This window comes from Bos taurus, chromosome 10 (assembly GCF_002263795.3).
Source record: "Bos taurus isolate L1 Dominette 01449 registration number 42190680 breed Hereford chromosome 10, ARS-UCD2.0, whole genome shotgun sequence".
NCBI lineage: Eukaryota > Metazoa > Chordata > Mammalia > Artiodactyla > Bovidae > Bos > Bos taurus.
The window spans coordinates 37,889,757-37,904,022 of record NC_037337.1 but is presented as its reverse complement, the minus strand read 5'-3'; the positions used below and the strand labels follow the sequence as shown (position 1 = coordinate 37,904,022).

The following is a 14,266-nucleotide window of genomic DNA, read 5'->3' as shown; positions in this document are numbered from 1 at the left end:
CTTCTCTACTGTAATATCAGAATCAAATCAGAGGCACTTGATTCCTCTGCTTGTAGATAGAGATACCTGGACTGATCATGAGAACCTTTATGATATCTACCTGAAAGGGGGGGAAAAAGTAACCTTTGTCTTCATCTTGTTAGGTACAATGAAGCAACAGAGAATTAAATGTCTATCATATTATCACATATCTATATATAAACCAGACCTGTGAGGCGTAAGACCGCTTGGGATAAAAAACCTCTCCTTCCCTGGGCCTCCTCTTCTTACTATCATTTCTTCTCTGAGTATTGCTATAGAATATACCAGTCGTGTATGAGTAATTCAGTCCCTGGGCCTGACAGGCTCTGTCAACCTAGAGCTTTCACAGAAGTCCCTGGGGTATCCACCTCCAGAAGGCATGTTGGACAGAAGAGCTGGGCCCAATCCAACTGCTCGGGGTAGAAGAGAGCAGCTTGGAAATTCTACCGACCTCCAGGTACTGGGGAGAGTGGCATTATTCACAGAAATGCCTATCTTACTACTTAATATTTAGATTCTGGACAGGGAGAAACAATCCCTCGAACTGGGTACTAAAACCCACAGTAGAATGAGGCTGACAGAATGACGAAGAGATTCTGAGTGGATAACTGGACTCAGAAGAGGATAGCTGGCCAGCGAGGTGAGCAGGGGGCAGATTAGAGTGTGATCTTGGCCAAGATTTATTCTTAAGAACCAAAAATATAAGCTCTCAGAACAAAGCAGCTGAAGTGATTAGGCAACAGAGATATAAATAAGAGACAGGAGAGAATGACAGGTCTTTTGTCCCTGGGGAGCTCCTGTTGAAAGTCTGGCAGGTTTCTCTCTCAGCAGTGAGCTACTGACAAAAGGAAATGGATCACATCACGGGAGGAACACAAGAGTGGATGTGGCTGGAGGGATTGGGGTCCAGAAAACCTTCCTCCTGCAAGTCAGCTTCCTCAGCTCTCAGGAACGTCAAATACCACCTGCAAGCTGACCACAGCCGCATTCACATGGCTGGCTTCCCTGTCCTCCACTACTCAAGGCTCAGAAAGAAAGAATCCCTTCCACTTCCCCTGGCCTGGGAAAAGAAAAGAATGGGATGGAGGAAATAAGCCAGAGGAAGTAGTAAGGGTAGGGAAGGAAGTTGCCAGTGTCTGTCTAGTTGTGACTCAAAGATCAGTCAGATCTATGGAGAGTATTTACAGCAAGACTTGGGCTAGTGCCCAACTCTCTTCTGGGATCTAAAGTCTTTACTTGGCCTCACTGTGGCTAAAAATGAGTTCTGTATTAGCAGATGCATACTAAAACCCCTGCTAATGCTTCTCAATGAAATGATATTCAATAAGAAGATTGAGCCAACGTCTAATAGAAGGTCAGGTAAGTTAAACATACGAACAAATTGTCCCCCAACATGATTTAAGCTGGCCATGTGTTTACTTTCAAAATATCTACTACTAACCAGTTTCCAAAATAGCTGTACCCCATTTGGTAGAACTTGGGTTCCAGTAACTACATCCCCGGAACTTCTTCCCTGTTGTATTTTTATATTTGCTTTGTGGTTGGTCAAAGCTCTTCTAACAATTCCCCTTATATGCCCTTTCCTCTTCCACGCCCCCTCTCTAAATGCATTCACATACACACCTTCACCCCAGAAGTCACTATAATTAATACTAGTTCTTCAGGGGAAAGAAAAAGGAAAACAATTTTAGGCTTACCTTTAAATTCCTGATTTTTGCCACTTTGCCATTAACTTCCACAATAATTTTTCCCCCTTCTTTGATCTCCCTAGAAGCAAGACACAAATTTTTTAAATTAATCAGGAAAAGAGCAGCTGAGACCAGCACTATTGGGACAAAATGTTTCCCTACTGCCATCTCCACAACTGGGGTGTCTGAAGCAGTCCCCGAGCTGGCATGCTTCTCTGGATTGTTAGAATTTGGCTTGGGAACAGTGAAGAGTCAATGTTATTGGGTACCCTCTATGTGCTAAGCATTGTATTAAGTACAGCATACGCTATACTTCATCCTATGCTATCCTCTTAACACACCGTCCTGACATAGCTTCCTGACAGATCTTTTTTTTTTAATAAATGAAAGACTAAGGGTGAGAAAAATTATGTAATTTGTCCAAGGTCACACAGCTAGCAGTGGCAGAGCCTGAATTTAAATCCAGATCTGTCTAAGCACAAAGCCATATGCCTCAGAAATCAGGCTTGGGAAACCCTGAGAATATCCTCGGCACAGCATGGCATCATTTCTCGTTTCCTCCGATATTTTCAGCATAAATAAATATAATGATATATTTTATTTCATTATAAAATAATGAAAAAAGTTTCAGAGTCCTTTCTGTTGAGACCTGAGAACATATTTCCTAAATCCTTTCCTTATATTATCTTCTTAAGTCAGAATAACAGCCAAGATCCTTAAGGATCTTCCTACATTGTAGTTATGTAGTAACACTTCTAACAACTAACCAAATTAACTTAAATTCACTTTAAGGGGCTTAATCCAAGTGATTCATAAAACTGAAGCCCAAAATGAATGGAATACACTCCATTCTAGATATGAAATCTTTTTTCACAACATAAAGAGCTTTAGCTAAAGTGCTTAAGGCCAGGGACTTCCTGGTTGTCCAGAGGTTAGGAATCTGCCTTCCAATGCAGAGGCATGTGGGTTCCATCCCTGGTCTGGGAAGATTCCACGTGCTGTGGGGAAACTACTGAGCCCACGTGCCTCACTTAAGACCTGACACAGCCAAATAAGTAAATAAATATTTTAAAATAAAGTGCTCAAGGCCAGAATATTAACAGATGGGAGTTAACTCACTGGCACTTTCTGCTACAGTGAAAACTATCAATTAAATTATTCCTGGCCTGGGACCTGAAAGTTGAGAAAATATGTCCAATGTCATTTTTATCTTCCCTCAGCGTTCCCAGGATGTGGCCTTGAGGACTTGGGGGGAGGGGATGGCAAGGGATACACAGTGAGACAGGGGTCTTTAGATTTAAGATTATTTTTGTACACTAGTCAGTGCATTTGGAATAAAGTACTGGAAAAAAATTTCCTTCTCCCAGGTGATGGCATTCCTGGTACTTAATTTCCTCAAGGCTCTGATGCTCTTTCTTTCATATTTCATACTAGACAGAACTTAAGGCAGTACGGATATACTCTGTCCCCCAGGATTATAAAACTGCATCCCCTGCCCCTAGCTCTCCTAAAGAAAATCTTTCAGTTTTGGTGTTAATTTTTTTTTTCCCTTCTGCATTTAAAAGTAGGTTTGATTCTCCCTTTACCCACTATAAAATACACAGGCTATAATAAAATTGAGCAACAAAGAAAGTAAGAGGAAAAACTTTTGCAAATCTATTTAATCTAACTTTTTTAAGTGAGCCCTTTCTTAAGGATTCACCTAGGACTCTGGCATAAAGCAGCCAAAATAAAAAAAGGTCTTGAACTTGACCTCTTGACAAAAGGATATGACACTATAGTTGGTGAGATGCCACCCCTTCCCTGCCTGGCCCACAGCCATTGGTAACCTAGTGGTTCCAAAATATTCTAAAACAAAATGAAGACAAATTAAAGTTGAGCAGAAGAGAAAGAAAGAACATCAACCTCAACAGGGCAGCTGACTGCACAGAGTTCAAAGAAGTCTGCTGTGGCTACCACCACTTGCCTCTGGGGCCTGAATTCTACCAATAGGCATTCATTCCTTACGATTAAAGGTTTTGCAAAGGAATAAATCCTCAGTTACACACTGACTCCTAGGACAGTTTCTCAAAGTGTGGTCCACAGGCTTCACTCATTAGAATTACAGGAGGTGGTGGAGCTGCTGCTGCTGCTGCTAAGTCACTTCAGTCGTGTCCGACTCTGTGCGACCCCATAGATGGCAGCCCACCAGGCTCCCCCGTCCCTGGGATTCGGAGCTAGTTAATTTGAATTCCTCTTAACAAGTTGTATTATAACAAGCTCCCCAGGTGAACTGTATGTATCCTATAATTTGAGGATCACTGTCTTAGAAAATGGCCAAGCCATTTCCACTTGTTATCTACTCATTTATACAATTTAAAAAAACAGCTAAGAACAAGGAGGAATAAAAATAGCTGTTAAAAATTATATAGCTAGCACTTTATCAGACACTTAAAAGCAGCCAGGCTCTGTTCTAAGTATTTTTAATGTATCCTTTCATTTAATCTTCACAAAAAACCATTGAAGTAGTTATACTATTTCACAGATTTAAAAAGAAGAGCACATAAAGGGAATATAGTTTATGATAATTACCTTTTTGAAAGGGCAGTGGAAAGTGTTCCGGAGCCTACAGTATTGGCCAATATGTTCTGTCAATGATGATTTGGGACAAACAAGCGGCAGCATCTTACAATGAGACACAGATTTTCTGATTATGAAAACAACTGTGTGGTAAAAGGGAGTGCACTAAAACCGTTTTCCATATTATCATTTTATTGATGGTCTCTACTAGTCCTACTGAGCAAACAGGCATTTGAGAAAGAAGTGCAATTTTTCTGTAACCTCAGGAAGGAGCAGCTTGGTTTGGTGAATGGAATCTTGGCTCTACCTACTTTTAGATCTTTAACAAGACCAATTTCTCATCTGGAAAAATAAAAAATGGAAGCTTGAGCTCTAAGATTTATATCCAAGTACCACATAAGATCCAATGACTTTGTTAACTGAATCTGTGCTGATTACTTTTTTGAAGGCTGGGACAAATCACATAATCAGTAAATAGCCTATGTTGAGATGAGCCTCAGCGAAGGTGGTGGAAGTTAACAAACCCTGGAATACAGTGTGGTGAGAAGAGGGGAATAGTTTGGACTTCTTAGCTGGGGTCACGCTGGGTTTATTCATCCCGGCTCCTGAATCTTCAGCAGGCTATAATCCTCTCATACCTGGGTAACTGCTGTCTTGCCCTTCTACCCCTTGCTGCTCAAGGCTCTTAACCTGAGCTAAAAGTTAATAAGCTTTTCAGACTTCCCTGGTGGTCAGTGGTTGAGAACCTGCCTGCCAATGCAGGCGATGCAGGTTCGATTCCTGGTTCAGGAAGATTCAACAGGCCACAGAGGAACTAAGCCTGTGCACCACAACTACTGAGCCTACGCTCTAGAGCCCATGCTCCAAAACATAATAAACCACCTCAACGAGAAACCCGCTGGCCGCAACTAGAGAAACCCCACACACAATAGTGAAGACCCAGGACAGCCAAAATAATAATAAATAAAATTTATTAAAGACTTAATAAGCTTTTGTGCCCTTCTTTTCCCTTCACTTTTGTTTGACATGTTATTCTCTACTGTGACTGCCAAACTCTTGCCAACTCTTCATTGTAGCATGTGGGATCTAGTTCCGGACCAGGGATCGAAATCAAACCCCTTGTGTTAGATTTGCAAGGTCTTAGCCACTGGACCACCAGTGAAGTTTCCATTGTACTACTTCTGTCTTTTCCTACTTTTTTGTCCCTTTCCCTTATCACACTGCTCTCATTATTCTGTCAACTGTATGACTTTTCAAGCCAGTCACCTCCAGTCAGTACAAACACAGACCCTGCTGTGCTGTGTGCTGTGCTTAGTCGCTCAGTGAACTCTGTCCAACTCTTCGTGACCCCATGGACCGTAGCCCACCAGGCTCCTCTGTCCATGGGATTCTCAAGGCAAGAATACTGGAGTGGGTTGCCATGCCCTCCTCAAGGGAATCTTCCCAACCCAAGGATCCAACCCCGGTCTCCCACACTGCAGGCAAATTCTTTACCAAATGAGCCACCAGGGAAGCCCTGCTCCTGCTAGAACCGAATTTTGTTCTGAGAGACAATGTCTTTTTCTGACTGCTTTGTCCAATTTTCAAGCCATCTTGTGTCCTGGAAATTTTTAAACCTCTCAAATAGTTCCAATATGTGCCTTCAGGTCCCAAACCACATTCTGCCAGGTTTATCTCCTACCACTCATCTCCCTCCACACAGCCTCTCCTCAAAAGCCTGAAACTTTTGTTTCCTAAGAGCCTAAGTCTCTCGCTCTGTATTTTCACAGAATGCTCTCTACACCTTCTCCTCTACCTGTCAGCAAAAGCGTTTGGGTTCAAACACCAAGCCTTCTGTGAAGCCTTCCCTGACTTTCCAAACATGTGAGTGGAAAAATCAGTATGAAGGGAAAGAAATTATGGACCCTGGATGCCTCAACAGCTGAGGAGTGTAGGATCAGATTCCTGCATGAAAAACAAACAAACAAACAAACAAACAGGAACTGGCTACGCTGAGGGAAGGGCTTAGAATGACTTCCCCCTACTTCACACTTCTGAAGTCGCCCACAGAACGAAACCACGATCTCTCTGAGCCTCAATTTCTCTCTTATGCCTTACAACCTGCTTTCCTCCACTTCTTCACAGAGAAACCCATGTGCACGCAGAAACTCACCATTCTCCCTCAGTCCTTACAGGTACTCCAGAGCCACCAAGAAGAGACAGTAGACCGCCGACCCTTCCCACTTAGAGATACTTCCCAGCCCTTCTCAGCGTATCCAAAGAGAAAGGCTCAACCTGGGCATCAAAACTTGAGCCGCGCGCGGTCCCTCAAAACTCCTGCCGGGACACAGGGACTCCGGGGACACGGACAGGACAGCCCACCCCGAGGCTTTCCACTAAGTGCTCCCCGCCAGGGCACTAATCGAAAATCCAACCCAAGCCAGGCCTTTACGGTTTCCGGACGCTGGCCCCTTGGGCCACTTTGTGTCTGATTTCTCCGCGCCAGACTCACTGAAGGGAGAGGCGGGGACCCCGCCTTCCCTTCAGCTCACTTGACGCCTCAGGCGCCCCCTCCCGCCCAGACTCACCTCTTACTGAGGGGCCGGACCCTCACCGCCACCCGCACGTTGGCCATCCGTCGGCCAAGGCTCAAACCCCGCAGGTCTGCCCCGCTGCAGCATCCCCGGACCCAGCCCCAAGTCAAGCCAGGACCCAGCCCCGGCCCGGGTGCGGCCCCGCTTGCCCCACGCGCCTCACAGGACGACCCCGCCCATATGCGGGCCGACGCCTAGCCGGGGTGGTGCCTGCCGAGCCTCGGCCAATCCTGAGCTGGGTGGGCGGGAGGACGCCCGGGCCGACCCGCCTCGCTCCGCCCACGCGCCTCACGGGACTGCCTCTCTCACAAGTGGGCCGGAAGCCCAGCCAGGCCTGAGGAGCCTGAACCAATCCTGAGCCTCGCGGTCGGGGTGGTGTAGATCCTGGCTGGGTAAGGCTGGCTCCCGCTTCAGAGAAACTAGCTTTTGTTTTTCCAGTGTCCGAAGCACTACAAAGTCTAGTAAATTCGTTAACACTAGACAGTTTACAGTCTCCGTTTAGTACGTTTAGTAATGTACTAAATCCTTTATTCTCTGCATTTGCCTGATCTGTCAATCCTGTGGTTAAATTTTAGGGGCAGAAATGAAGTGGGAAACACCGGTGTTTTTGCTGTTCCCTTCAAGGGGCATTGTCTTTCCTTTAAGAGGCACTGGATTAGGGGTTTAGAGTTCTCACTGGCGAGCTTCTCTTAGATTGTGCTGGAAGCTCAGCGCCACCCTGACAGAGTTTCTGATCTTGTAGGGAATAGTATCGGACAGAAATGGTTTATTAATTCATCCAAGAAGTAACTACTTAGTACCTGCTCAGAGTCAAGTGCTGTTCTAAGGCCCTGGGGATACAGTCCTAACATTGGTGGAAATTAGAATCCACAGGGAAGGGAAGAAGAGAGTAAATACGTGAATATATAATATGTCGAATGGTGCTAAATGAAACTTTTTGGAAAAAGCACGGTAAGGAAATTCAGTGATGGTCTCTGTGTGTATGTAGGGAGAAAGGTGCTGCTTTATATAGGATTTCAGAAACTGTATGCGTGTTGGAGGGAGGAGCACTTGCAGGTATTAGTTTATGTATTTAACAAGTATTTCCTAAGTAGTCATGTATTACGATCAAGGTCATAGCAGTGAAGAAAACAGGCAAACCTCTGACCTCATGCAGCTTGATGAGAGAAACTAATAAGTAAAACAATTTAAGTAAAATGTATATCAGATTAGCTAAGGAGTGAAAATAAAGCAGAAAGGAGGGTAGGAAGTGATTAAGGAGGGTGTTCAAACTGTAAATAATATGGCCAGGGAAGGCCTTGAGAATGTGACACTGGAGAAAAATCTGAAGGTTGTAAAAGAAGAGTGATGCTGTTCTGTGGAAGGGCAGTTTCAGACACAGGGAACAGCCCCTGCACTTGGTAAAAACCTGGAATGTTAGAGGAACAGTAGGAAAGCCAGTGGGGATAGCATGGAGTGACAGAGGGAGAGAATCATAGAGGTAGCATGAGGCCATGGTAAAGGCTTTGGATTTTATTCTAGGTGAGCTGGAAAGCTACTGGACAGTGTTAAGGACAAAAGTAAAATTATTCTCAACCGTAAAATAGAATGAAATAATGCCATTTTCTGCAACATGGATGGACCAAGAGATTGTCATACTGAGTGAAGTAAGTCAGACAAAGACAAATAACATATGATATTGCTTATATGTGGAATCTTAAAAAATGGTACAAATGAACTTAGTTATAAAACAGAATTAGAGTTACAGATGTAGAAAACCAATTTATGGTTATGGGGGCAGGGAGGGAGGGATAAATTAGATATTGGGATTGGCATATCCACACTACTATATATAAAATAGATAACTCATAAAGCCCCACTGTATAGCACAGGGAACTCTACTCAATATAATGACCTTTATGGGAAAGAATCTAAAAAAGATGTAGGTATATGTATAACTGATTCACTTTGCTATACAGCAGAAATTAACCCAACTTTGTAAATCAACTATACTCCAGTAAAAATTTTAAGAATTAAGTAAAATTATGTGATCTATGTTTTTAAAGGTTTACTCTGGCTACTGTTTTGAGACTATTTTCAGGAAAGGGAAAGGATTGAAGCCCAAGAGGGACCACGTGGAGGCTATTTTAGTACTGCAGTGGCAGTAATAGAGTCATGGTGATGTCTTTATATGTCAGGCATGTTCCAATAGTAGTTTACCTATCCAGCCGCCTCTCTCATCTGTTTAAATGGACTCATCCCTGGAGTATTGGGACAGCTGGTTTACAATTCAAATTCACCTGGAAACCTAGTCTTCTGAATGACTTCTCTACTCACTGTGCTTTGCAGTGGGAAAAATGGCTGTATTAGGGAAAATAGTATGACAGTTCCTCAAAAAAATAAAAATAGAGCTACCTATGATCCAGCAATCTTTCTCCTGGGTATATATTCAAAGGAAATGAAATCACTGTCTCAAAAATATATCTACATCTTCATGTTCATTGCAGCATTATTTATGATTCGCCAAGATGTGGCAACAACCTAATTGTCCACTGAAGGATGAATGGATACAGAACATCTGATATATATATATATATATATATAGTGGAATATTACTCATCCATTATCAAAAAAGAAAATTCTGCCATCTAAGACAACATAGGTGGGCATTATACTGAGTTAAATAATTCAGGCAGAAAAATCCTGTATGATCTCACTTGTATAGAGAATCTAAAAAATCAAACTCATAAAAACAGAGTAGATAGGGAGAATGAGGATATGTTGGTCAAAGGGTACAAACGCCCAGCTATAATAAGTTCTGGGGATCTAACGTATAGCAGGGTGATGTTATTTAATAATGTTGAAAATTGAATTTGCCAAGAGAATACATTTTTTTTAGCTCCTAGTTTGCTTTGTAGGTAGTATATCCATTGATCTTTTCCTTTGTTAATTGGAGCATAGTTGCTTTACAATGTTATCTTAGTTTCTGCTGTACAACAAAGTGAATTAGTAATTATTGTTGTTGTTCAGTCGCTCGGTTGTGTCAGACTCTTTGCAACCCAATGGACTACAACACGCCAGGCTTCCCTGTCCTTCACCATCTCCCAGAGCTTGCTCAAACTCATGTCCATTGAGTCAGTGATGCCATCCAACCACCTCATCCTCTGTCATCCCCTGCTCCTCCTGCCTTCAATCTTCTCCAGCATCAGGATCTTTTCCAATGAGTCAGCTCTTCCCATCAGGTGGCCAAAGTATTTTAGTTTCAGCATCAGTCCTTCTAAAGAATATTCAGGATTGATTTCCTTTAGGACTGACTGGTTTGATCCCCTTGCAGTCCAAGGGATTCTCAAGAGTCTTCTCCAACACCACAGTTGAAAAGCATCAATTCTTTGGTGCTCAGCTTTCTTTATTGTCCAATTCTCAAATCCATACGTGACTACTGGAAAAACCATAGCTCTGACTATATGGACCTTTGTCGGCAAAGTAATGTCTCTGCTCTTTAATATGCTGTCTAGGTTTGTCATAGCTTTTCTTCCAAGGAGCAAGCGTCTTTTAGTTTCATGGCTGCAGTCATATCTGCAGTGATTTTGGAGCCCAAGAAAGTAAAGTCTGCCACTCTTTCCATTGTTTCCCCATCTGTTTGCCATGAAGTGATCAATAACCTCAGATATGCAGATGATACCACCCTTATGGCAGAAAGTGAAGAGGAACTAAAAAGCCTTTTGATGAAAGTGAAAATGGAGAGTGAAAAAGTTGGCTTAAAGCTCAACATTCAGAAAACGAAGATCATGGCATCCAGTCCCATCACTTCATGGGAAATAGATGGGGAAACAGTGGAAACAGTGTCAGACTTTATTTTTCTGGGCTCCAAAATCACTACAGATGGTGACTGCAGCCATGAAATTAAAAGACACTTACTCCTTGGAAGGAAAGTTATGACCAACCTAGATAGCATATTCAAAAGCAGAGACATTACTTTGCCAACAAAGGTTTATCTAGTCAAGGCTATGGTTTTTCCTGTGGTCATGTATGGATGTGAGAGTTGGACTGTGAAGAAGGCTGAGCACCGAAGAACTGATGCTTTTGAACTGTGGTGTTGGAGAAGACTCTTGAGAGTCCCTTGGACTGCAAGGAGATCCAACCAGTCCATTCTGAAGGAGATCAGCCCTGGGATTTCTTTGGGAGGAATGATGCTCAAGCTGAAACTCCAGTACTTTGGCCACCTCATGCTAAGAGTTGACTCATTAGAAAAGACTGATGCTGGGAGGGATTGGGGGCAAGAGGAGAAGGGGACGACAGAGGATGAGATGGCTGGATGGCACCACTGACTCGATGGACGTGAGTCTGAGTGAACTCTGGGAGTTGGTGATGGACAGGGAGGCCTGGCGTGCTGCGATTCATGGGGTCGCAAAGAGTCGGACACGACTGAGCGACTGATCTGATCTGATCTGATCTGATGGGACCGGATGCCATGATTTTTTTAATGTTGAGTTTTAAGCCAGCTTTTACTCTCTCCTCTTTCACCTTCATCGAGAGGCTCTTTAGTTCCTCTTCGATTTCTGCCATAAGGGTGATGTCATCTGCATATCTTGGGTTATTGATATTTCTCCTGGCAATCTTGATTCCAGCTTGTGCTTCATTCAGTCTGGCATTTTGTGTGGTATACTCTGCATATAAGTTAAATAAGCAGGGTGACAATATACAGCCTTGATGTACTCCTTTCCCAATTCTGTATCAGTCCGTTGTTCCATGTCTGGTTCTAATTATTGCTTCTTGACCTGCATACATACAGGTTTCTCAGGAGGCAGGTAAGGTGGCCTGGTATTCCCATCTCCTTGTGATCCACAGAGTCAAGGCTTTAGCATAGTCAATGAAGCAGCAGTAGATGTTTTTATGGAATTCTCTTGCTTTTTCTCTGATCCAGAGGATGTTGGCAATTTGATCTCTGGTTCCTCTGCCTTTTCTAAAACCAGCTTGAACATCTGGAATTTCACGGTTCACATAATGCTGAAGCCTGGCTTGGAGAATTTTGAGCATTACTTTGCTAGCATGTGAAATGAGTGCCATGTGTGGTAGTTTGAACATTGTTTGGCATTGCCCTTCTTTGGGATTGGAATGAAAACTGACCTTTTCCAGTCCTGTGGCCAGTGCCACAGTTTTCCAGATTTGCTGGCATATTGAATGTAGCGCTTTCACAGCAGCATCTTTTAGGATTTAGGAAATATTTAGGAATATTTAGGAAATATTTAGGAAATATATTTAGGAAATAGCTCAGCTGGAATTCCATCACCTCCACTAGCTTTTTTCATAGTAGTGCTTCCTAAGGCCCACTTGACTTCGCCCTCCAAGATGTCTGGCTCTAGGTGAGTGATCACAACATCATGGTTATCTGGGTCATCAAGATCTTTTTTGTATACTTCTACTATGTTTTCTTGCCACCTCTTCTTAATATCTTCTGCTTCTGTTAGGTCCATACCATTTCTGTCCTTTATTGTGCCCATCTTTGCATGAAATGTTCCCTTGGTATCTCTAATATTCTTGAAGAGATCTCTAGTCTTTCCCATTCTATTGTTTTCCTCTATTTCTTTGCATTGTTCACTTAGAAAGGCTTTCTTATCTCTCCTTGCTATTCTTTGGAACTCTGGATTCACATGGGTATATCTTTCCTTTTCTCCTTTGCCTTTCACTTATTAGCTATATGTATACATATATCCTTTCCCCCATGGACGTCCCTCCCACCCTGGAATAAATCTTAAATATTCTCACCACCACTACCACACACACACACAAAAAAGGTAATTATGTGAGATGAAGGATATATTAACCAATATTAATGTTTCACAATGTATACATGTATGAAATAATCATGTTGTATGATTTAAACTTCCACAATGTTATATGTTAATTATTTCTCAGTAAAGCTGGGATGGGGGAAGTATTGCTATGTTAATATATTTCTATCTTGGCAATTCCCTGGCAGTTCAGTGGCTAGGATTCTGTGCTTTCACCCCGGTCAGGGAACTAAGATCCTGCAAGCCGAATGTTGGAGCCAAATACATATACACTTTATATATATACATATATATATATATATATATGTATTTATATAAACACACATTGTGTTCCCTGACCACGGTGAAAGCATGGAGTCCTAGCCAGGTGTGTGTGTGTGAGTGAATGTGTGTGTATGGAGTCCTAGCCAGGTGTGTGTGTATGTGTGTGTGCATATATATATATATATATATATATATATCTTATGTGCATGTATATTTCTATCTTCAGATTGGAGAAGTTGGCATAACAGTACTCTATATTTTTAGTTATATCGCTCATAAGTGTTTCAATATGTGCCTTTGAATGATGAAGTCTACCTTTTTAACATAGCCGTAATACAATTATCACAACCAAAGACACTAGTTTCCTAACACCATCAAATACATGAGTATAAGTTTTTTAACCATCTCTTTGTTTGAATGAGGATCCAAATATTGGTTGATATGTCTTTTAATCTTTTATTCAGTAGCTTCTTTGTCCCCCTCCTTTCCTGCTTTGGCATGTATTTGTTTAAGAAACCAGGCAGCTTTTTCTGTAAATTACCCACAGACTAATTTAACAGATTGATCACTAAGGTGATATTTAATTGTTTTTCTATCCTCTGTATTTTTTCTGGTTTAGTATTTCAATCTAGAGCCTTCATTAAATCAATTGGCACCTGTCTTTCTTTTTGTGCTATTTGCAGCCACTAATGAGCATCCTCTGAATTAATTAGATCATCATTTCATTAAGAGCTTAAAGGTTCTGGACCCAGTTTCTAACAGGTGGGGGCAGTCCCCACTGAAGTGACTTAGCAGCAGCAGCAGTGAATGGTTTTTATGCATTATCTTGTTTACTCTTCCCAAGAATCCATGAAGTAGGTACTGTTATCATCTCATTTGAGAGATGAGGAAAGTGAGACTGATACTAAATAAGTTAGAAAGAATACACAGCTAGTAAATGGTGGAACTTGGATTCAAAACCAGATCTAATTCGCCTTTGCTATTACTGTCCGTAATGTAATAGCTAAAGACAAGCCCTGTCTCTAAATCTCTGAATTTGGAGTGGGAGATGGAAAGAATATAAGATGTGCTTGGAGAGAAAAGGCAGCTCAGATTACTGATATACTGTTCAGTGAGTCCCACCTATCATCAGGTTTTCTGCAGAAAGCCTTCCATCCTGCAGTTTTTCAAGTAAATGTTTATTGACCAAGGTAAATTTTTATGCCCCACAAAAGCTAAGACTCAGAAAAGAAAATATAAGTTACAGAAAATATTATTAGTATCTACTGATCAAAAATAAGTATATATTGCCATCTTGAGGTAAATTAATTTTTGACAAGGAAGCATATTGAGTCTGTGTAGGGTCTCCTTGAAAATGTTATCTCACCACAGCCTTCAGGAAATGAATGAC

The 14,266-nt window shown here is 42.1% G+C and overlaps 1 protein-coding gene across 5 annotated transcripts in view; it reads right to left on the bottom strand.

Annotated features, from left to right (window-relative positions):
- The window catches only part of STARD9 (StAR related lipid transfer domain containing 9), a 140,203-nt gene extending 133,180 nt beyond the window's left edge, over positions 1-7,023 (bottom strand). For all 5 annotated transcript variants that reach the window (XM_024998192.2, XM_024998201.2, XM_024998193.2 and 2 more), the window contains exons 1-2: positions 6,836-7,023; positions 1,719-1,788 (exon numbers count right to left, since the gene is read on the bottom strand). In XM_024998192.2, the coding sequence (XP_024853960.1) occupies positions 1,719-1,788; positions 6,836-6,882 (117 nt within the window). In that variant the 5' untranslated portion in view covers positions 6,883-7,023. The remainder of the gene's footprint in view (positions 1-1,718; positions 1,789-6,835) is intronic.
- Between the last annotated feature and the right edge of the window lie 7,243 nt (positions 7,024-14,266).